Raw genomic sequence first — 22433 nt, 5'->3', positions numbered from 1 at the left:
ACTTGCTGCTGGTACGTGAGCACAAGTGAGATCGGCATCCAGCTGTCTGACTTCAGAGCCCGTTGACCATTCTGGCGTTCTGCCCCCTCTGGGTTCGTCTGTACATCAGACGCCCCTGTTCTAGTCCTCGCTCAGTTTTTTCTGGGGGCATGTTTCATGTGTGTCTCGATAGACTATGACCCCAAATCCGGGACAATCCCCACTTTTCCTAGCAAGATAACTAAGAGTACCTTTGGACTAGCTTGCAGTAGAAACTTTTACTGCTGTAGGTAATGTTTACTTAATGACTATGTGTTTTTAAAATTATATACGTGAATACTTTAGAAAGTTTATTTTCCACTCTCACTCTTTGGACATATTTGTGTTCTAATGTCTTTACATGCAGCTTTCACATCAGTGTCATTAGTTGTCCTAACTTTGTAAGCCGTCCAACACATTTGCAGAACAAATAAATCGTCTTCACCTCTGTCTAAGTTGTTTGAATACAGGAATTGTTTTTGTGTCTAAGTCCATCACTGGACGTGTTTTTCTAAGCTTCAGCTGCTGGTAGCATAACATTAGGACACACTTTCCAGTTGTGTCATTTGTAGATATTCATGCTGGCTATTTTGTAAGACTTATTACATCACTGTCTCGTTTAGAAGGCTATTTGTACTAACCAATACTTGTAATTGTGAGGTAATAGCCCCCAAAGACAAACTACTGCAGATAAGCCTCAGCTTCCTTTTCTGGAAAATGAGATGCATCAAAGCTTCTTTGTCTTTTGATCTAATAATATAGATACACTGCTTCCTAGATGCTGGGCTCTGTTCTAATGATTTACAAACACTGATTCATCTACTCCTCAAAAGAAACCTATGAAGTGGAGACTTGATTTGAATTTTAGAGAAGAGAAGCCTGAGGTACAGACAAGTTAAGTAAATCGCCACCTAAGCAAGAGCCAGGACACACACAGGTAGTCTGGCTCTGGGATCTGCCCTCCCAACTATTAGATTGGTGCAAATGTCATTGCGGGTTTTACACTGATTTTTAACCTTTTAAACTGCAGTTACTTTTGCACCAACCAAATCGCGCAGTTTCCTGCCCTTGTGCCATCTTCCTTCTCAGTGCTGAGAAGAGCCCATTCAGCGACACATACAGTGTGTGTAGACACATACGCGGCTCTCAGGAGATGTTAGCCATCTGAGACACGGGGCTCTTTCGTAAGCACAAGTACCAGCATCTTTCTTTTCATCTGGTCCTGAACTGTTGTCCAGCCACCAGGAACCCACTGCTTTTGAGGTGTGAGGCCCTGGTGGGTGTCTCCATTCCTGGGGCTTCCACTGTGAGTGGAGGAGTAACATCTCTGTAACAGCCAGTGAGAAGTGCTGCTTTAATCCTGTCCAGTGACGTTTCCTTGTTATTTATGAGTCACAAATTTGTAATAAAACATGGGTTGATGATACATTTGTTCTGAATAAATGTCTGGGTGTTTAATATAAGTTTACATCTTATAGCAATGATCTGATCAGCTTTCGTATCCTGAGTGAATTTCACATAGTGTTGAATTCCAAAAGCTCTTAAATTTAATGAATGCCCTGTTTCATACGAATTAAAAATGATCCTTAATTTTTTTTTTTTTAAATGCCTTAAAGAGACGATTTCTTATAACTTCTGTGAAGCAAAACTAGTTCTGTACTACTTCCTACAAGTGACAAGTAGTCCAGGAAATGATGAAGGCAAAACACATTTTGGAGCAAGTTTGCAGGAGAGTTCACATATTTTTATTTTAGACTGTGTTTCATACAAAGATGTCTGGATCTCCCTTGCATGGGACCGAATGGATGCAGAGAGAGGTGAAATATGCTGAAACTATGGCACCCTTTTTTTCTCACCATGTTTTTTTTTTTCAAATCTCTGGTATGAAATTTCCATTCTTATTATAATTTTAAGGGCAAAACATCATTGTAAGAAAATACTACAAGACATGTAGCATGTGGAATGTTCCAGTACAACCAAAATCTAAAGGCACAAATAGTGAAAGTTGGCAGATGAAACTTGATGGTGTCCCAGTTTATTTACCACCTTAATATGAGACAAGGATATCCCCAGAAATTGAGCTCCTTTTCTGGGGTGGTGCCAAATTGTGTGTGTGTGTGTGTGTGTGTGTGTGTGCACTCACATAGTATAGGAAAACTCTGACCATGGATGCACAGAGTTTGTATAACATGTTTTGTTGTTTGTTTTGTTTTTGTTTGTCGTTTGTAAGAATTAAGCCTCTGGAACCAGATATATCTGAGTTTGATTCTAACTTCTGCTATTTACTAGCTATAGGATGCTTAAACGTCATTAGATTCAGTTCTCTCACCTATTTATTGGGGACAGTGATTTTTTTTTTTAATTTTCTGTTAATTGTAAATGCGTGAAATGCAAGTAAAGTACTTAGCGGAGTAACTGTTTTATAGAGCTTAGAACAGTATTATCTATAAATACATATACAGAGACCATGAAGTTAGATTTCTTCTCCAGAGAGAGCTTTCAGGCTATTATTTTTTATAACATGCGGGTGAAGACAATTTAAAAGGAGCAGGATGTTTTCTTTTGAGCAATTAGATCATTCTTGCCCAACTGAAGAATGAACTTCTTTATAGTTGGGGATGCATTTCCATCATAGATCGCTGAGGCATACCTCCTGATAATTCACATTAAAAGTTCAAAATAATGATTGGAATTAATATGAATGGAATTCATTCATAGTTAAAGCTCAGATGCAGGGGTGGTTGCTATTGACAAGACTGCTATTACCTGAGGTCCAATTTATCTAGTAATTAAGTTTCTTGCAAAAATCCAGGTAACGTCTTTATTTTAATCTGAATGCAATAATGGATCTTTTCCTTTTTTTTTTTTTTTTTTTGCCATGAACAATTAAGCTGATGATCTTCATTTATAAATTAATTTTGTGAAGAAGAAAATTTTATAAGAATTTTTAGGAAGGCTTTCTGGTCTACCATTTAGAACAGGACGTTCTGTCAGTGGGCGATACCTTCCCAGTGACTTCCTCTGGATGTGTGATTATTTAGGGTTCAATTTGGGGAAGGAACATTTGTAACAGTGATGTTCTTGTCATCTGTGCCCCCCAAATTGCATTTCAAAGTAGAATTCATCACATTTTAAAGGCAAAAACAAAAGCCAAAAATCAAAACCGTATTCTTCAATGGTTAATCAATAGTAAGCCCAGTTTTATACTTTAAAGAAAAATATTATGGTGAAAATAGTCTTCTATGCATCAGTTCTGTGGGAGAACCCAACAGTAACCTACTTGAAAAGGAAGTGTTTCAATCAACAAGACACTTGTCAGACAGCTAACGGATTTTAACTTTAGAATAAGACTTTATATTTCCGTAGTAATGTCACAGTGTAAAAACTGTATTTATGTTTATATAAACATAAATATACAATTTATGTTTATATATATAGGTGTATGTGTGTGTATGTATTATACATTTTATAATTTGGAAATCATTTAATATTAATTACTTTACAGCAGGAATTTTCTATTTTCCTCCATTAAAATAAAATGTGCTCAAATGTGCATTACTAAATTAAAATTGGAAAATCAAATATCTGAAGGGAGATTATTTGTAATGATGTTTACCAGTATAAGGTCAGTAAATAATACCTATTTGTGACTACCATCTAAGCTCCAACAGGCTTTAATTTTTTCTTTAAAATATTTCTTTTTAATAGTATAGACCAACCACTGGTTTATGCTTTTCCTGAAAAGACCACACAGGAAATAGTTTAGGTTTTGCGGACAATTCAGTCTCTGTAGCCACTATTTGATTCTGTCTCTGTCAATGTGTAAATAAATGAACTTGGCTGTATTCCCATAAACCTTTACGTGGACACTAAAATTTGAATTTTCTATAATTTTCACATGTAATTTAACATGATCATTTTTATTTATTTTCAACCATTTAAATATGTGAGAACTATCTTTAGCTCTCAGGCTGTATAAAGCTAAATGGCTGCAGGCTGGATTTGGCCTGTAGTTTGCACACCTCTGATCAGAGGCCGGAGCTAGCATCAGTGCCTCCCTGATTTATTCTCATTCCATTTTGGATTCCTTCTCTTCCTTTTGTGAACCTGAACTGTACCTTCCAGTAACTTCTACCTGTGGATTCTAGACTATTCTGTCTGGAGCAGATTAGCACAAAATATTGTCCCTTTGCCATAGGATCGGCCTTTATAGGTCAAAGAAAGCTGCTCTGGCCTCATAGACAGAATTCTTTGTCTCTTAGTGTTTCCTAATCTCGTTCCAGATATTTGCGTTCAGTGGTGGTTGTACTCTGTATGCTCCTTAATTTTCTAATATTCTTCATAAAATGAACACAAATTAACCGAACTTTAAATTATTGTCAGTGTAAGGTAGAGCTTAATATAATAGAATTTCTGTTCCCAATGGCAACAGTGAAATATGATTGTTAAGGGTGGGAGTCGTTGATTTATTTCCTTGGGTTTGTTTGTTTGTTTGTTTGTTTGTTTGTTTGTTTAAATATAGCCTACTTCGTTATAAAGATACCTTATTTATAAATAATCATATAATCCTGGTCTTATTTCCCATGCTTGTTAGTGGTCAATTACACCAATAATGGTACATACACATTTATTTTTCAGTTCTTAATCTCTATGAACTATACTTGCCAAATGTGGTTATTGAGAATAAAAGAACAGTACAAAATGTTTATAAAAACAGAGAGAGACATTAGACAAAAATCATAAACCCCTTTGCTCATATGAGAGTAGCGTCTAGTAAAGCTAACCAGAAAATAAGTTATTAAAATAAAAATCTTCATCACCTCCCCAACAACTTGACTCACTCCCTTCATTTTCCCCAGTACCTCAATGGCACATTAGTATTATTTCCTCAGATCAGGTTATATTATGCCTTATTTGGTTCAATAGAAAATAAAAGCACTTACGATGGCCAAGAAGCATGAGATACCAATTTTCAGTAGCACTGAATTTTCCTAGATGAGAATATGTTAATTTTTACTTCTAAAGTTCTGACTTTGTTGCTGTTAAAAATGGTTTTAAACTGAACTCTCCTAACCAAGTAAAACTGACTTGTGTTTTGTTCTTACCAGGTTCTGGGCTGAATGATGGACAGTGGCACGAGGTCCGTTTCCTAGCTAAGGAAAATTTTGCTATTCTCACCATCGATGGAGACGAGGCATCAGCAGTTCGAACTAATAGTCCTCTTCAGGTGAAAACTGGCGAGAGGTACTTCTTTGGAGGTAAGATTACGGTTTTTATTTTGGTTGTTGTTGGTTAACTAACACATTGCTAAAAATAGAGTTCTAATGAGGTTTGATTATGCAGTATTTATATTTGATTCAGTAGATTTCAGGAAACAACAAACTCTCTAATCCGATTCAGTCAAAAAGAGCGGCACGTTTATGTTTCTTCATGATAAAAGTATTAATATGATGTCATTATATTCTTCTCGTCCGGTTCAAATATTTGAGTTATAAAGCATAAGGTTTGAATCGATTCATTCTCATAGTAATATTCTGAAGAGTGGGGTCTGGCTTATGTATTAGTGACCTATTGTTGTGTGACTACCTGAAACCTTCATGGCTCAACACAACAAACATTACCCCACAGTTACTCTAGATCAGAAATTCTGGAATGGCGTAGCTGGGTTATTCGGACTCGGGGTCTCTCATGAGGTTATACCCAGGGTGTTGGGTATGGCTACATCACTTGAAGCCTTGGCTGGGATGGAGAGTCTGATCCCCAGAAGGTGCTCCTACTTGGTTGACAGTCAGTGCTGGTTGTTGGCTGGGTGCCTTAGTTCTCCCCCATGTGGCTCTGATCCTTCCAAGGCTCTCTTTTTCAAGTGGCCTCCCCTGTAGGTGACTGGGCTGGAGGGAGAGGGGAGGAGGGAAGGAAAAGGGACGGGAGAGGAAAGCCAGTAAGCAAGAAAGTTTCCAAGATGTAAGCCAAAGCTTTTTATAATTCATTTTTGAAACTGACATCGCATCAGTTCTGTTTTATACAGTTTGTTAGAAGCAAGTCACTAAATCTAGCCCACACTTAAAGGAAGGGAGCTACACAGGGGACAGGTGTTACTGGGACCATCTTAGAGGCTGCCTACCACGGGTTGCCTGATAGGAGAATCCATCTTATCGTATATGTCTTGATTCTTAAGCAATGAAAAAAATGAGTAAAAAGGAAGATTCTCTTAATGATGGATTCTGTACATATGTGAAAGAGTGTTGTGGAATGAGCCTAGCGTATTTTCTATATTAAGGAATGCATCATCCTGCCAGAAATTGATTTTTATTATTAATGAAATATGGAGACATCTTTTATTAAAGTGCTAGGTTTATTGTCTGTATGAATATATCTTTCATTAGATTATTGCCTTTCTCACCTTAAATCATACAATGAGAGAGCCAAAAACATACATTGCATCCTTAGAAAAGGCTTTGATTTAAACTAAAAAATATATGTGCACATAAATTTGCCTCTGAAAATTTATGAATTAATATTCACATATATATTTACCTGCATATGTAAATAAACGTTTGTCTGTCACTGTATTTATATCATTTTCTAATTATTAGAATAAGGCTACTTGAGAGCAGTCATCTTATATGCCTTGTTCCCTACTGTATCCCCCAAGGTCCTAGAAAAATTCCTGGAATATATTATAGTAGATGACCAATAAACATTTAGGAGTGCATTAGTACATTCTGAAAAAGAGATTAGGCAAGTATTGTATTTCCAATTGTCTAAAAGAAGACCTAGAAACCCTAGGTGGTTTACTGACTTGCTGCTGACTTTGGACCCAGTACCTGAGTTCAAGACCACCGACTCCTATGCCAGGGCGTTTGTTACCTCAGCAACGTGATATGATGCTAAGTGACAGCTCAGAGACACAAGTCCTGATCTAGAGCTCTGCTTCTTGAATCTTTTATGTTCTTTGTGGGAAGTCAAAACTACCTAAGTTTAAAAAGGCTCTCTACATATTTGATGAGTGGATGAAAGTCAGACAGGATGTCTTATGCGTGAATAAATTGGGGCTTATCGATGTGAGAGAAAGCAGCCCAATAGCCAAACTGGTTTGCTTCCAAAATATATTAAATATGATGAGTTTTTGGTCAAGTTTTCATCGTTGTCATAGAAACCGGATCACAATAATTAGTGGGAAAGCTATTGAATATTCCCACCCCTCCAAATGACAGTAGAATATCTTTGGCCATGGATGAGCTTGCCGAGTGCCTATGGCCAGTTTTGATCTGTTTCCATTTAGATGGGTAAGCAAATAGCTACAACCACAAATGAATGGCAGAGAGTTTATAGGAGATGCGGGCTTTATAGTGTGCTGTTTACTATTGCTTTACAGATTTTGGTTTTCAAACCCAGCAGTCAGGAACACATTTCTTTCTTCTTGGGTCTTTGATCTGCCATTGAGAAATGCTCTTAGCAAATGGTCATGATGCTCCAAGCTGAGTCTTCAGAGTGTATGAAAATCACTAGGGAACTCATTATGATTCAGGTTCTCAGGTCCTGCCCCTAGAACGTTACAATGCAGGATTCTGGGAAATCGAAGAATTCTAAACTTCAAGTGAGTCTGACACCGATGATCTGAAGAACAAAATTATACACTGACCTTAGCCAGTTTGCACACACACTCTTTTAGATTCCTTTTTAAAGACAACATCAGCCACTGGAAAGTGAGGTAAGAAATAGCTACCATGTTTCCCCAAAAATAAGACCTAACTGGACCATCAGGTCTAATGCGTCTTTTGGAGCAAAAATTAATATAAGATCGGGTATAATATAATATGTAATATATATACTATAATACCGGGTCTTAATATAATATGATATAATGTAATGTAATGTAATGTAATGTAATATAATATAATATAATATAATATAATATAATATAATATAATATAATATAATATAATGTAATATAATATAATATAATATATAATACTGGGTCTTATATTAATTTTTGCTCCAAAAGACGCATTAGACCTGATGGTCTGGCTAGGTCTTATTTTCAGGGAAATATAGTACTCTCGAATATAGATATTTATTAAATGAATAATGGTAGCAAGACGGCACAGCACTGTTAATACAAACTCTTCTGCAAGCTCAGTGAAGTCCTAACTCTCTGACTTGCTGTTCCTTGAATGAAATGTTCTCTTCAGGCAGCAGTAGTTATTTTAGACGCAGGATTCAGCTATACTCAGAATCAATGCCAGGAGACAGAAAGCCTCCTAAACTATGTGATCCAGACTCTAGAACCTTCTCCAAAGCTCAGGTCACAGGACTCCCTGGAACCTTATATCATCTGACACAGGCTGCGGTGTCTGTAAAAGATGCTTTGCCAAATATCTTAGTATATAGCCTTAATATCTTTAATTTCACCATTGAGATCGCTTTTCTAATATTATCTAACATTTCTGCTAATTAACAAGCAACCGATTTCATCAAAGAAAACCCAATTTGTCATTTAGTAAGTTGATGAGAGGAACAGAGAACAGAAATCCTGGGATAGCCCCTGCTTCAGTGGCTGCAGTTTCGGCTGTAATGTTCATGATCGTGTGGCTTCTGGATAGAACACTAGCTGCCTCCAGACTGTAACTTAAAGTGTGTGTGTGTGTGTGTGTGAGTGTGTGTTTGTGTGTGCATGCGTACACACACTACACACACCTTCATACTGATCAATTTTAAATAAGTTGCAGATGTGATCATGAAAACATCTTAAGAAATATTACTCTAGTGGAAAGAACAATTGACTTTGTTCTGAAAAACCAATGCATTTAAATCATGCACACCTGATTCTGGATCGCAGCCTCGTTGAGTGCATGGATCATTTTAATAATTTACGTACTTTCTTCATCTATTAACAGGCCATGAAATCTGCTTTGTGAACATTACACAGTATAACCTGTTCAACCCAGGGCCTGCCCTTGGGCATGCGAAATGCTGGCTGCCTTTCCAGTTCCTCCTGAGCCTTCCTTTAATTTAGGCAGAGACAGCCCCTTCCAGGGAAGATCTAAGATGTGAAACCAGGTGCTCATGCAAAGCCTCTCACCTGCTTCTCCACTACTCAAAGCGGTTCTTCAGTAAAAAACAAGTTGTTTCCCTGAAAGGCCTTTTCTAGCTGAAAGGCTTAAGTAAAAGCTTGCTTCCTGCCCTCAGGTTTTCCATGACAGCCCCTTAAACATGCCTCACTTTGCAGCCTTTGAAGTCAAGTCCTGGACACACAGCTACTTTTGCAACCGCAGGGAGGGCTGTTTCTGGCCAGCAAAGTTCTCTCTTCCCACCCCTACCCCCTGGTAATCCCAGGAAAGATCTTAGTCTCCTCCCTAAGACTCATGATCAGATGTTTAAGCATGAGGAATTGTTTTGCCTTGTTCTTTCTTGGGAATAAACAGAAAAAGAAAGAGATTGTTCATGGGGGATGTGTCTCCAACAAAAGCTATTTCAGCTGCTTTAACCTTTCCTTTACCTCCCAACTGGAATTCCTTTTCCTAACACTTTATTGATTTTAATCATCAAAAATAATAAAACAGCTAAATTTAATATTAACTGCTTACCTGCTAATAAACGCTAATAAACTTCCTGATACAGACCATGGACCATGGTCATGAGAGAGGAGAAAGATTGTTAAATGTTTCCATTTTCTTAAGTTTGGTATTTTTGTTGTCTTCATTGTCTTTATTTAAAAAGTGAAGGAGCCATGGCTGAAGCGGAGAGGTGAGAAAGTTCCAGAGTCAGTCTTATTGGGAGAGGAGTTTTGTAAGGAGCACAGTAGGGGGTGGCGGTTCTCAGGAAAAGTGGTGATGCAGGTGGAGATGGCAGGAGAAAAAGATGGCCTTAGACCCTGGCCTGAGTCTGATAGGAATGGAGTTAATAACATTTAATAAAAGCGCACATACATCCCTTTCCAGTTACAGATCTAAGCTCACCGGTGGACAGCGTTTTAATGTCACTGGATACATTTTATAGTTACATGCAGAAGAGGCTAGGGGACATCCTAGGCCCACCTAGATTGTCCGCTTCTGCCACATGCCCCTCCCCAAAAAACAATTTTAGGTAAGAGATACTGACGGTGTTGGCATGGAATAGCCACTGGTATTCCATTATCATATTTGGCAGGTATAATTTCTCAGGATCCTGGAGATTAAATCATTGTGTATTCGATCAGATGCAATTTTTTTTTTTTATCCAAGTGCAGTATATGTATGTACAAAAGAGTTAGTAGAGCCAGGATTCAGGTCGTTCCATTTACGAAATATTCACTACAATATAGCAATAGTATTCATGCTAGCGCAGTAAACAGATCAGAAAACACTTGCTATCAGAAGGTTACGTTCCAGTGGAGATGACAACACATTGATAAATTAAGTATATTTGGAGCAAATGAATCAGGGAAGGGGATGGGAAGTTCTTGGGAGGGGGTGTGAGGACTGCCATTTCAAACAGGGTGGCAGGGGAAACCCCAATTAAGATGGCGTTTGAGCACAAAGCTCGAGGGAGGAGATATGGAAGACGGACACCCTTGGAAAAAGGGGAAACGAGTTTAACAGGACGTGAAGCTGTTGAGCACATGGAGCGTTTGAGGAAAGGGTTCTGGCGTTAGGGATGTGAGCAGGCAGAGGCTGGCTTGTGAAGTCTTTGCGTCTGCGAGAGATGGGAAGTGATTTAAAATGATCTCTCAGGCCGCTGTTCTGCGAGAAGACTACGGGTAAATGAGAGAGAGTAGTGGACACTATTGCAGCAATCCAGGTAAAGCGAGATGGGCTCGGCTGCAGCAGTGGAGAGGGTGGGGAATGATAAATTCTGAGTCCATTCCTGGAAGTAAAGCCAACAGGCCTTGCTGACAGGTGGGATATGGGGTATGACATACAAAAAGGACTCAAAGATCATACCAGCCACCTGATGAAAGCCTTGCGGTTTCCCTCCCCAGTGTCCCACGCTTTCTCCTTCCCCTTCTCCACTTTGGGATCCACTTGGTAGTGTTTCCCGAAAAATTACTTCCGACTGTGCATCGTAAGCTGCTGGAGGTATTGTTGTCCCAGCAGTAAACTTTCATTCCTCCTCCAAAGTTATCAAGACCATAAACCACTGAAACCAGAAGCCAACCAAGTCCGGGGCTCGTGCTGCCTGCGTCGTTCACCCAATAGACCAACAGGAGTTGGGTCACACCGTGTTTCCCCGAAAATAAGACCTAACCAGAAAATAAGCTGTAGCATGATTTCTCAGGATGCTCGTAATATAAAATAAGCCCTAATGCATCTTTTGGAGCAAAAATTAATATAAGATCCAGTCTTATTTTCGGGGAACTACGGTAGGGCTTATTTTTATGTTACGAGCATCCTGAAAAATCATGCTAGGGCATGTTTTCTGGTTAGGTCTTATTTTCGTGGAAACATGGTAGAATAAGTGTTTAGTGTCAGAGCACCGGTGGTCTAAGGCAGAAGCTTAACACCGTCAAAAACTGCCTTCACATTCTCAGACCAACTTAGGGTGTTTATGGGAAAACCTGGGTTCCTTCAGAGTCAAAGTGACAGTTCTGGGAGTCTGCATGGAGCCTTCCCTCTGACAATGTGGTTTTCTGGTGGCGTCAGCCACCCCGGAGCAGTGATGGGAGTAGCCTGGAAAGACTGCGAGACCGCAGAGATTGTGACCAATAAGCATAAGGGTATTCATCATAAGTTTCAGGGTAATTTTCTAAAGCAGGGAACTGGGATGGGGGACATTCCGAGCTCAAGCCACAGGGGATGATCTACTGTGAAGCTCTAGGGCAGGGAAGGTGGAGGCCAGGGACATTGCAAGGCCTCTTTTATGGGGGTCCCAACAGGGCCCTGCTTCACCGCGCGTGCACACACACACACAAGCACACACACTCACTCACTCACTGTCACATTTCCCTGCATCCTTTTTCTCCTGAATTACCTTGATGGGTTCTGACTCAGTTCCCAAATCTCTCATCTCAAGTTTTAGACATATGCTCTGTTTGTTGCATCCCACGTGGGGTATAACAAAGGTCAAGAATCTACGGATTTAAAATCTGCCCCTGTAACCTAAATTCCAGTCAGTCTGATTTGGGGACTGCAGTGCCACACAGACATGGACACGTGGGGGACAGTGAGTCAGAGGTAAGCAACTGCTTTAACATCAATGGCCTTTTAAAATATCGGTTCACATATAATCTCGAAGTTTGAAAGACTGGCCTGGATGTAATCTTTTCTCCTGGTCGTTGTTCCATCCATGGTCCAGCTGGACTGAGGTTGAGGGGATTAGGAAATAAACTATTAACTGTCCTTGGAAAAATACAAGTTAACCATCATGTGCACAAATGAAGTGCTGATCTTTATGTATTATTATTGAAATGTGTGGGTGCCCCATCTTTTCATTAACATGCCCCTCTTTGAAATCCTAATTTAATATTAATGGCAAGAACTAACTTTTTCTGACCTATCAGTTGACTAACAGTATTACATTTCAGAATGAGAAATGAGGAAATCACAATTTAGCTCTTTAGAGATTCCTATAAATTGTTAATATAAATAGTTCATTTGATTTGGATTGGCTAACATTATATAATAACTGAAATTCATTTTTTTTCTTTTTGCTTCAGAACCCTTCAATTAATTTTTGTTTATATAGATTTTTATTATGCTTCTATTATTTTACCCTGGTTCATTATTATTGTATATGATTTTTTCCCCTTTTTTTCTGTTATAGGGACTTGGTCATCCTTTGATTGTTGTGCGTTAACCTAGAAACTCTTTCTCAATTACTAATTTCTAACACAGGATTTGATTTTACAAAAACAACTACAAGCTATGAGAATATTTAGACCAGTATTAGCTATTGTCCAAATTCTTTCCCCATTTAAAAAAAATTTAAGCCATTTCTTAACATTAGGAGAACATTAACAAGGAGTGATACATTTCTTTTTTTCAATCCAATTCCCAAAGAAATTTTGGTCTTTTTAGTTTATTTTCCAATTATGTGCATAAAAGAAAAGGGCAGAGAAGAGGAAGGGAATTGCACAATGAAATTGAATACATTAACCTCACCCGAAACTGTTCCTCTGTTAGAGATAGGAAAATATTCATTCTTTAGCCCCAAATTCCAAAGACCTTTTTATACCTCCAAGAAGTGGAATTTAATTAGAGCTGTGATTCAACCTAATTATCATTAGAATGGTTGTGATATTCTGTATGTCTTTGCCTTTTTCTGGCTGTTCTGATGGGTTTGCATTGGGAATATTCAGATTTAAAATAGAATTGTAGTAGTTTTTTTTTCCAAAAAAATCATGAAATTATAAAAACTCTTTGACTTTCAAGAATTGTCTTAACCCTGTGGCTATTCATCGCTAGCACACTCTGCTTTCTTTTCTCCTTATATTAATTTTGCTACGTTATAAACGCCAGACTAGAGGAACACAATGTTCTGAGTGTGGAAGTAATATATTAGGTTGGTGCAAAAGTAATTGAGGTTTAAAAGGTTAAAAATAATTGCAAAAACCACAATTACTTTTGCACCAACCTAACAGATAACTCTACAAATATGGAAATTAAATATCTCTCTGTGTGGATGTCTTAGGAACTATTTTCCATACCTAAAATGCTCTTAAGTTGAAAAAAAATTGGCCAAATTTTAAAACTGTGATGATTTATCTATCTGGTGCAACTGTGTAATGTATGTCAAATTATTAATTGTGGAACATAAATATTTCTACAGCTTATCCTGTCCAGTTGATTTTATAATGCTTTACCAAAAAGAAAAAAAAAGGAAAAAGAAAGAGGAAGGAAGGAAGGAAGGAAGGAAGGAAGGAAGGAAGGAAGGAAGGAAGGAACAAATTTACACTTCTTTTTGTCATGAATAATGTCTCAGTTCAGGTACTGTAAAGCAGAGGTTAAGACAGAATTAGACATTTAATTGGACAAAACACCTCTGAAGGATAAAGGGGTGAGAGAGGAGAAGGGCTGACACCTAAGGAAGGAGAGAAGGAAAGAAAAGGATTGCATAGGAACAGCCCCAGATTCTGTCTCAGTGCTGAGCCTGCCTGTGCTGGCCACAACCCTCGAAAAAATCTCCGGTTGGAATCCTGTGTCAGACAGAAGTGGCCTGACTCTGGTACTCTCGCCATGTTTAGTGATTGACTGGGGCAGTGTGGGGGAATATGGGCTCAGCAGGATGGTGTCTGGGACCCTAATTATACCAGGTGACTACCAGCCAACCCTGACCCTCAAACAGGAAAGGAGGTATGACCAGCACCCCTCCAAGGCCACCACAAGTTACCGAGTAATGACACAAATAAGTGAAAACAAAAGACAGTTTTGGCAAACTCTTTCATAGCAACTCTTTACAAATCAGAGAGAAGTTTTTTGCTGCTTTTTTTCTTTTTCTTTTTTTCCCCTAGTGAAGTTGGTGTTTCTGTTTCCATTCCTGATTCTCCTTGGCCGAGCAAGTAAAGGAAATAATTTCAGGGTACTAATTTTTTTAGATTGCTGAAAATTCAAATAATAATAATCCTGTATATGTAGAAACAAAACCAAAATGGAATCCAATGTCTGCAATTGTTCTCGTCTATTATTGTTTATTTTTATTTGCCTGCTTGTTTTGTTTATCCATTAAGCAGATCATTATTTATATGTAAACTCCTCCCTTTGAGTTAGGAAGTAAGTTTTTTCAGAGCATATGGCTGGTTTTTTTGTTTGTCATTTGTTTTTCCGTTGTTGGGTTTTTAAAGATCACAGACTTAGAAATAAGCTAGTTAGTTTCCAATAAAACTTTGTTTGTTTTCAGTCTGGTTCATACACTAAGTCATTAAACTGAGATTTTGCTAAATTCTCACTTTTTTTTCAAAATTTATTTCCTTTTTTTTGGCGGGGGGGAGGGGGTCTGCTTGCCCATCTGAGCAACAAGCTAGCTCTCTAATAATTAAGAATTATTATCTACTCCCTAAGGAAATTTTATAGTAATAAGGAATTTGGAAGACTCTCTGGTCTTCAAGACTCTATAAAGGATGAATCTCTAATGGTGAACTTTCTAGTCTTATTTTTATTGTTAAAGTCACTAATAATTTTTTTCAATTAACTGACTTTTTTGCTTATTGGTGGAGAAATTTTGCTTTCTTGAAGAGGGCATCCACAAACACAATGTCTCCATTTAGTTAAAGAAGCTTTCTTATTGCATTAAGAATTTCAGAATTTTTGGTCAATCATACTTATTTTATTCTTTTTTTTTAAATTAAGTATACATTTCTGTTGTTGGGAAAGTTAATCTCTGAGAGTATGTCAAATAATATAACGGTAAACATCAACATCATTAAATGCATTATTTTTCTTTGCACTTTCACATGTTTTCCATGTTAAATGTGGAATTCCTATGCTACAAAAAATGTAGCATTTCTGTGCTAGAAAAAAACTATAGCAATAACAACATTTATTTTGAAGAGAAAAAAAGAAATCCAAATGTATTAGGATACTGTACGGCTGTATTTGACAGAAACTCAACTTAATAATGGCTTAAGCAAGATGACAGGCCTGGGATGGCATTTCCTGGTATCAGGAAACATGGATTTTTCCATCTCAGAAAGTCACCGAATTTGTTTTGTAAAGGGCCAGCCAGTAAATATTTTATGTATCGTGGGCCAGATGATCTTGGTCACAGCTGTTCAGCGCTGCTATTGTAGCAGTTTTAGACCATATGTAAACAAATGGGCACGGTTGTGTTCCAATAAAACTTTATTTACAAAAACAGGTGGCAGGCAGGATGTATCCTGCAAACTGTAATTTGGCAGCCCCTAATCTCTCTTGTTTCTCTGACATCATTAGCATATTGCTTCTATCTTGTGGTTCATGATATCTCCTTAAACTCTAGCTATCACATCACCATTCCAGATGCCAGAAAGAAAGGAGGGAAAGAGTGGGGCTCTTCTCTTTCTAGGCGCTTCCTGGAAGATGCTCAGGACACTTATACGTACATCATGTCAGTCAGAACTTAGTCACATGGCTACACCTAGTTGCGAAGGAGGCTGGGAAATACAACTCTTCCAGACAGCCAGGTGCCCAGCTAAAAGGACGAGATTTTATTACTAAAAAGACCTTGAAAACAGATAGTGGCAGTGTGTATCAGCATTGGTACCCAGAAATATGCACTTTCACCTTTCTTCCCATAGAGAGAACATTTTTTTATGTTTCTTCAAGTGAGACCAACCCAGAATCTCATTAGTTACTGCATCCAGCTCAAATCCCCATCTCTGAATAATGTATAGCCCTCTACATCAGGTCAAAATTTGGTTTTCTGTGGTCTGGTGATGTATAAACTAAAAACCTAGTAGCTGCAGGATACACTCCATAAAATAAAAGCATGAGAAGCACGTAGCCATCACTGGTCCATAGCAATTTTCAAATCTTGCTAGGCAGCAATAGCACAGGCACTTCTTTTCCAATGTCTTCTGTGACCAATGGTTTTACTCTGTGTGGGGCCCCTCCTAATCCATTGTCCTACGTGGCCATATCTGCAAAGGGCATTCAGGGTGTGCCCCTGTGGGCTGCATGCTTTCTTAGCTTCTGCTGATACAAACATGGGTTTCTAGGACTGCTTTAGTCATTGAAAGGGCACAGACTTTTGCAGGCCATACGTGTGGTTTCCTTGGCAAATAATTCCCCCAGAAACATTGTGGTCTTCTAACCTATTTTCTTTAAGGTGGTTCTGTGTGCAGGTAACCACACCTAAATATCTGTTCTTGACGTAGTTTTAAGCTTGGCAACTCTGTTATTTTACTTACTTACCTCGATGTTCTGTCAATTCTCAGTGGACGTGTGCCACTCTACTCTCTCTCCAAGAGAACTTGCTTGTCCCTCCCTCTTTCAATCTTGAGGCCCTGAGAAAGAATAACTTATGTTGCAAGGGCAGTATCCTAAATCTGCTCTTTTCCAATCTCTGGTAGACAAGTCCTTTTGGTGGTGGTGGTGTTGTTTTCTTTCACTTGTTTATTTTACTTGAATCTATTTATCATCCATAGTTATGTAGCACATGACAGAGCCCTACTGGAGATCATATATTTGTGTCAAATACAGATTAAATAGTAATATAACAACTCTTAACATATGAGAAGCCAATTTCTTGAAACTACTCCCCCCCCCCCATTTTTTCCAGCTTTACTCTTACCTGCAAGTGATAAAAGATATCTTGGGCCACAACTTTACTTCCTTCTAAGTCTACCTCCCCGCAGCTATGGCTTATAATTACTATACTTTAGGATACTTTTTCAACCTTTTAAAGCTCCTAATTTGGGAATTTTTCCACCAGTTCACATTGTCGGTATAAACAGAGAGCACCTGGTCTTTTATCTCAGCCTGCATCCTGGTTGGTCTTAGACTGAGTTCATTGCTCTTTCAAAGACTTTGCTGAACACAGCAAGAAAAAACCAACACACATCAGCCTCTGAGTATTGCCCAGTGTTTTCCTAATATGTAAAGTCTCCTCTGGCACCTGTCTGCCTTCCAGGGAACAGTAGTTAACGATATGACCAAATATTTTGCTGCGAATAACAAAGGCCCAGCTTACGGACCCTGCAGTCTCCCAGGCTCCAGGACCTGGTTCCTCCCGCCGGCAGTTCATAAACTTTTTAGGTTCAGTCACACGTCGCACCCTGGTTCTAAATATAGTACCAAATGTGGCATTAGTGTGAGTTAGTTTCAGCGCTAAGTGATAAAGACCGCAGTTAACACGATGGAGATACCCTTGTTTCTTCTACAAAAGTAGACAGAAGTCAAACTCTAAAGGTCATGTGCAGTGGGCTCCATGGAGCAGGGAGGCTTTCTCATCCTCATCATTTAATGTGCACCTTGTGAACCCAAATGGCACATTAGGCTCCAGATATTATACCCAAATCCCAGGCAGAAGCAAAAAGAAAATGAGAGGTGCTGCCCCCCTTCTTTTAAGACCGCTCCCTTGAAGTCTGATACTGTGTATGAACCATTGGCTGGAACGTACATGGTCACACAGGGAGATTAGGTAACCCAGTGCCCAGCTAAATGTTTCAAGAGGAGGAAAAGAAATATTGGAAGTTACTTAGCAATCTATGTGACAACTCCTCTATTTAATAGCAAATAGCTGATACTACTTTGAATTTGATTCAAGTCTGTGCACCCAACTTTACTTAATAAATGTGGCGTGCAGTCTCATGATTTGCTCCTTGGGCAACTTTTGAATATCTGTATATGGTTGTTTAATCTAAGGATATTGACTTTGAGAAATATGTTTAAGTAGATTCATTTCCTTTCCAAGTTTTCAATTATCCATCATCCTAGCCTGAAGCTTTTTTTTACAAATAATTTAGAGTGGCAAAATTAGGTGTTGTTTTTTGTTGTTGTTGTTTTTTTTTGTTTTTTTGTTTTTTTTAAATAAGCAATAGAATATTTTCTAATCGTGTATTTGTATCTCTTTGTCATTCCCAATCTTATTTTTATTCCCCACAAAAAGCCTAATTCAATACATTTCTTGGTCTTAAATTAAGAGGGAGGCATTACTTGACCATTCCTCAAAATACTAGAAGTTACTGAAATGAATGGCAGTTGTTATTCCAGAGCTTTCTTCTTTAGATCCGATGGTAAATGACTTACTTTTCTTAGTTGGTATGTGGTAGAACTACAAGGAAAAGGAGAAATGTGGTTATGATTGTTTAGTCTGGAGAAACGGAAGTTAAGAGTCCAGGAAAAACTGTCTTTGGATTTAGGAAACTGTAACTTAAAAAGAAGTGAGGTATATGAGATGTGCAAGCAGACCTTAAGGCCAGGACAGCAGGAAATACCCTTGGTTTTGCCTATCTCGGTATACCGAGATTACCACAGTGCCTGATGTAGGAAAGACGCTCGTGAAACACGTGTTCGATGAATTAACAAGGGAAATTAACCATATCAAAAATTATTCTATTACAAAATTTTATATTATTTTATGCTAGAACATAGCACTATGTGTGTTTTAAACATTTTTTTTGCACTCTTATTATTTAAAGAGTATAAGATATACCATGCCATATCAGTTAGGTAATCCATTCAACCTTATATTTTGTCTCTTACTGTGGCACTAAAGTGTAACTTGTCAGAAGGCATGACCTTTTCCTAAACATCAACTTTAGAAATTAAAGATATGCTCTAGAACACCTTCGTTTTTCCTTAATAAACAGCTCTAATTTTCTAATAAGATTTCACTAAATATTTCTAAAACTTTTATATTTCCATAGTATATTTTCCCTTGGAAAGGTGCATTTTCTAATTTATCATTTGTCTTGCAAAGAGAAAAATCTGTAAACTTTGAATGTTAAACAATGGACTGTTTTTTGTTAAATACACTATTAATTTTCTGTCAATGAAATCCTAGTTGGCTAAACAAAAATACATTTCAGCATTGTCCTTGCTTAAAATAATGTGCTCCATTCCCCATTGCTCTCTCTCTTGCTACCCCTGCTTGCTTCTCTCATGAGGTGAAAGAATAAAATATCTTGTCGGGAGGAATGTTCTAGAATGAGGGAAGGCATGTAAATGTTTTACTCCACTTACAAAAAACTTAAAAAGAAAACACAGCCCCTATTTGTTTTGCTGTCTAAATGTTGATTTTTTTTTTTTTCAAACAAGTAGCAGCTAAAAGTCACTATGTTATAGTGGGAAAAACTTATGCTAGTCACAACGTCCAGCTATATTAACTACTGAATTCACACAGTGTATGATGTTTTTTATTTTGGTTAGAAAAAATATATTTATATATATGCATATAAATATGTATATATATGCACATATGTACATATATACGTATATATATGCACACATATATTTCATATATATGTATATATATATACACACACACACACACGCATACATATGTATCATAAAATTTTGGTTAAAATGTTAACTAATTTTAGGTGTATAGTTCAGTGGCATTAAAGTACACTCACCTGGTTATTGTGTGACTTTCACCACCATCCATCCTCAGAACGTTTGCATCTCCCCAAACTTAAACTCTGTCCCCATTAAACACCAGTTCCTCATTCTCTCCTACCCCAGCCTCTGGGAACCACTCTTGTTCTGTCTCAATGAATTTGACTATTCTAGAGACCTCATATAAATGAAATCATATGATATTTGTCCTTTTATGTCTCGCTTATTTCACTGAGCATGACGTCTTCAAGTTTCATCCATGTTGTAGCATGTTTCAGAATTTCATTCTGTTTTATGGCTGAAAAATAACTGTGTGTGTGTGTGTGTGTGTGTGTGTGTGTGTGTGTGTGTGTGTATACATATAGCTTATCCATTTTGCTTATCCATTCATCCATTGATGGACATTTTGGTTTCCACCGTTTGGTTATTGTGAATAATACATGTACAAATGGTGTACAAATATCTGTTCAATCCCATGTTTTCACTTCCTTTGGTAATAAATACAGAAGTGTAATTGCTAGATCACATAGTAATTCTTTATAATTTTTTGAGGCATTCCCATACTGTTTTTCACTGTGGCTGCACCGTTTTACATCCCCACTGGCGGTGCACAGGGTTCCAATTTCACCACATTCTCACCAACACTTGTTCTTTATGTGTTTACTTTTCTTTACAACAATCATCCAAATGGGTGTTAGACTGTTGATTTTGTTTTACGGAGAGGTGAAATGTGTTAGGGTAAGTGTCTCCCATTGCCTCTTACCCTTGGCTTTCACCCTTAGCCTCTTTCCTGCTCTGTAACGACACCACTGGACTACCAGAGTTGAGGGCAGGGAGAATGGCTGTGGTGTTTACCACTGTTTTTCAACTTCTGATTTAATAGCTGCTTAATATACACTGCATGAATAAAAGAATGTGAGAAAAAATAAATGGACAAACAGACTAATGCATCTTAGAATCTCAATAGAAATAACAAAATTTTCCTTTCGTTGATCAGACAAGCGATAATAACCTGTCGGAGCCCTGACACTCTGAAGCCGACTTGAAGAGTTTTGTCATGTTTTTCTACTTAAAAACATTCCCTCACAACAGTAGCATTCATTAGCTTTTTACGATGTTCTAGAAATTGTTCTGAGTATTTTTCTTAATCTCACTATCCTCAAGAGAGCTCTGTCAAGCGGCTCTTATTATTAGGCCCATTTAGCAGAGGTAGTAATTAAGCCTCAAGTTCTGTGATTTGCCTAAAGACCCTCAGCTCTTAAGAGTCAGAACTAGGATTTGACTCCAGGTTTGTCTGATTCTAGACACTAACCTCTGTCCAAAATTGTAGAGAATTTTTGTGAGTTTATTTGAGCCAAACTGGCAGCAAATGCCGGAAGCAAAATCTCAACGGATTAAGAAAACGCTCCAGAGAATGGTAGTTTTGCAGCTTATTTAATATATGAGAATTGAAGGAGGCGATATAAGGAGAGTGCATGAAATCCGTTGGTGGTAGATTAAGGGGGCAGGAGAAAGCAAAGTGGGGAAGCTCTGGGATTGAATAAAAGGTGCCCCTGAGCGGCACATACTTCTTTTACATTGGTGGATACAGGATAGTTAATAATTTACATTTAACAACACACAGAGATGATTTCAGGGAACAAGATAACAATGAGGGGTTCTGTGGGCTGTGCTCTTGTACAGTGGGTGTGCCCTCGGGGGTCTGAAAAAGGAGATGACTCTGACATTCCAAGGGTATGTTATCTTAGGTGCAAAAAGACAATAGACAGGCTCAGGCTCACTTAAGGTAAAGATGGACCTTTGTCAAGGAAGCTACAGGCTTAGGACATGACTACCCGCCATGACCTGCTTTTAGTTGAGAATTTGTATGTTGACCATCCCATGCGGTTACTTACGGTCTCTGACTTTGTAGGGCCCACCATGCTGGCCTCCCCTGAGCTTGTCCAGCTTAGTATGTGGCCCCTTTTTTGTCCACACCTCCTAATCAACATAATACATTGTTCACTAGATTGCCTGCATTGAGTTGGCATTTTTTAAATTACTTTCCAGGTAAAGTTGTAATCACTGCTTTAAAGGCTCCATAAAACATTCTTATATAAAAACATAATGAAATTAAATTGATCAGATCAGAATAAAAGAGCTGAAAAGTCACATTACCTCTGTTTTAGAAACCTCTAAAGACAGGGAGAAGCTGCTCCTGTGTGATTTCAAAACTCTCTGATGTCTGGCAAGGAAGAATGCATATTACATTTTCTCTTACTGACTTTTCTCATGTTATTTACAAGAATGAGAGGCTTATGTACAGATAAGTACTTAACAATCTGTTCTGTGATTAGCGGGGCTTTAGGAAAAATGGTCTTCCCTCCAGAGTTCTTTCCTCATTGTCTCTGAAAAGATACTTGAAATTCTCCTGTCATGCACTCTTTGGGGTTAAGGAATTAAAATCAGTTGTGAAAATGCAAC

At 38.1% G+C, this 22433-nt stretch overlaps 1 protein-coding gene across 1 annotated transcript in view; it reads left to right on the top strand.

The window, feature by feature from the left end:
* The window catches only part of CNTNAP2 (contactin associated protein 2), a 1478782-nt gene that overhangs the window by 811743 nt on the left and 644606 nt on the right, over window positions 1-22433 (top strand). Inside the window, exons 9-10 of the mRNA XM_074316028.1 lie at window positions 5127-5276; window positions 14180-14288. Of these exons, the coding sequence (XP_074172129.1) occupies window positions 5127-5276; window positions 14180-14288 (259 nt within the window). The remainder of the gene's footprint in view (window positions 1-5126; window positions 5277-14179; window positions 14289-22433) is intronic.

This window comes from Rhinolophus sinicus, linkage group LG11 (assembly GCF_036562045.2).
Source record: "Rhinolophus sinicus isolate RSC01 linkage group LG11, ASM3656204v1, whole genome shotgun sequence".
In the NCBI taxonomy this organism is placed as follows: Eukaryota; Metazoa; Chordata; class Mammalia; order Chiroptera; family Rhinolophidae; genus Rhinolophus; species Rhinolophus sinicus.
This window is presented reverse-complemented; position numbering and strand designations above follow the sequence as displayed.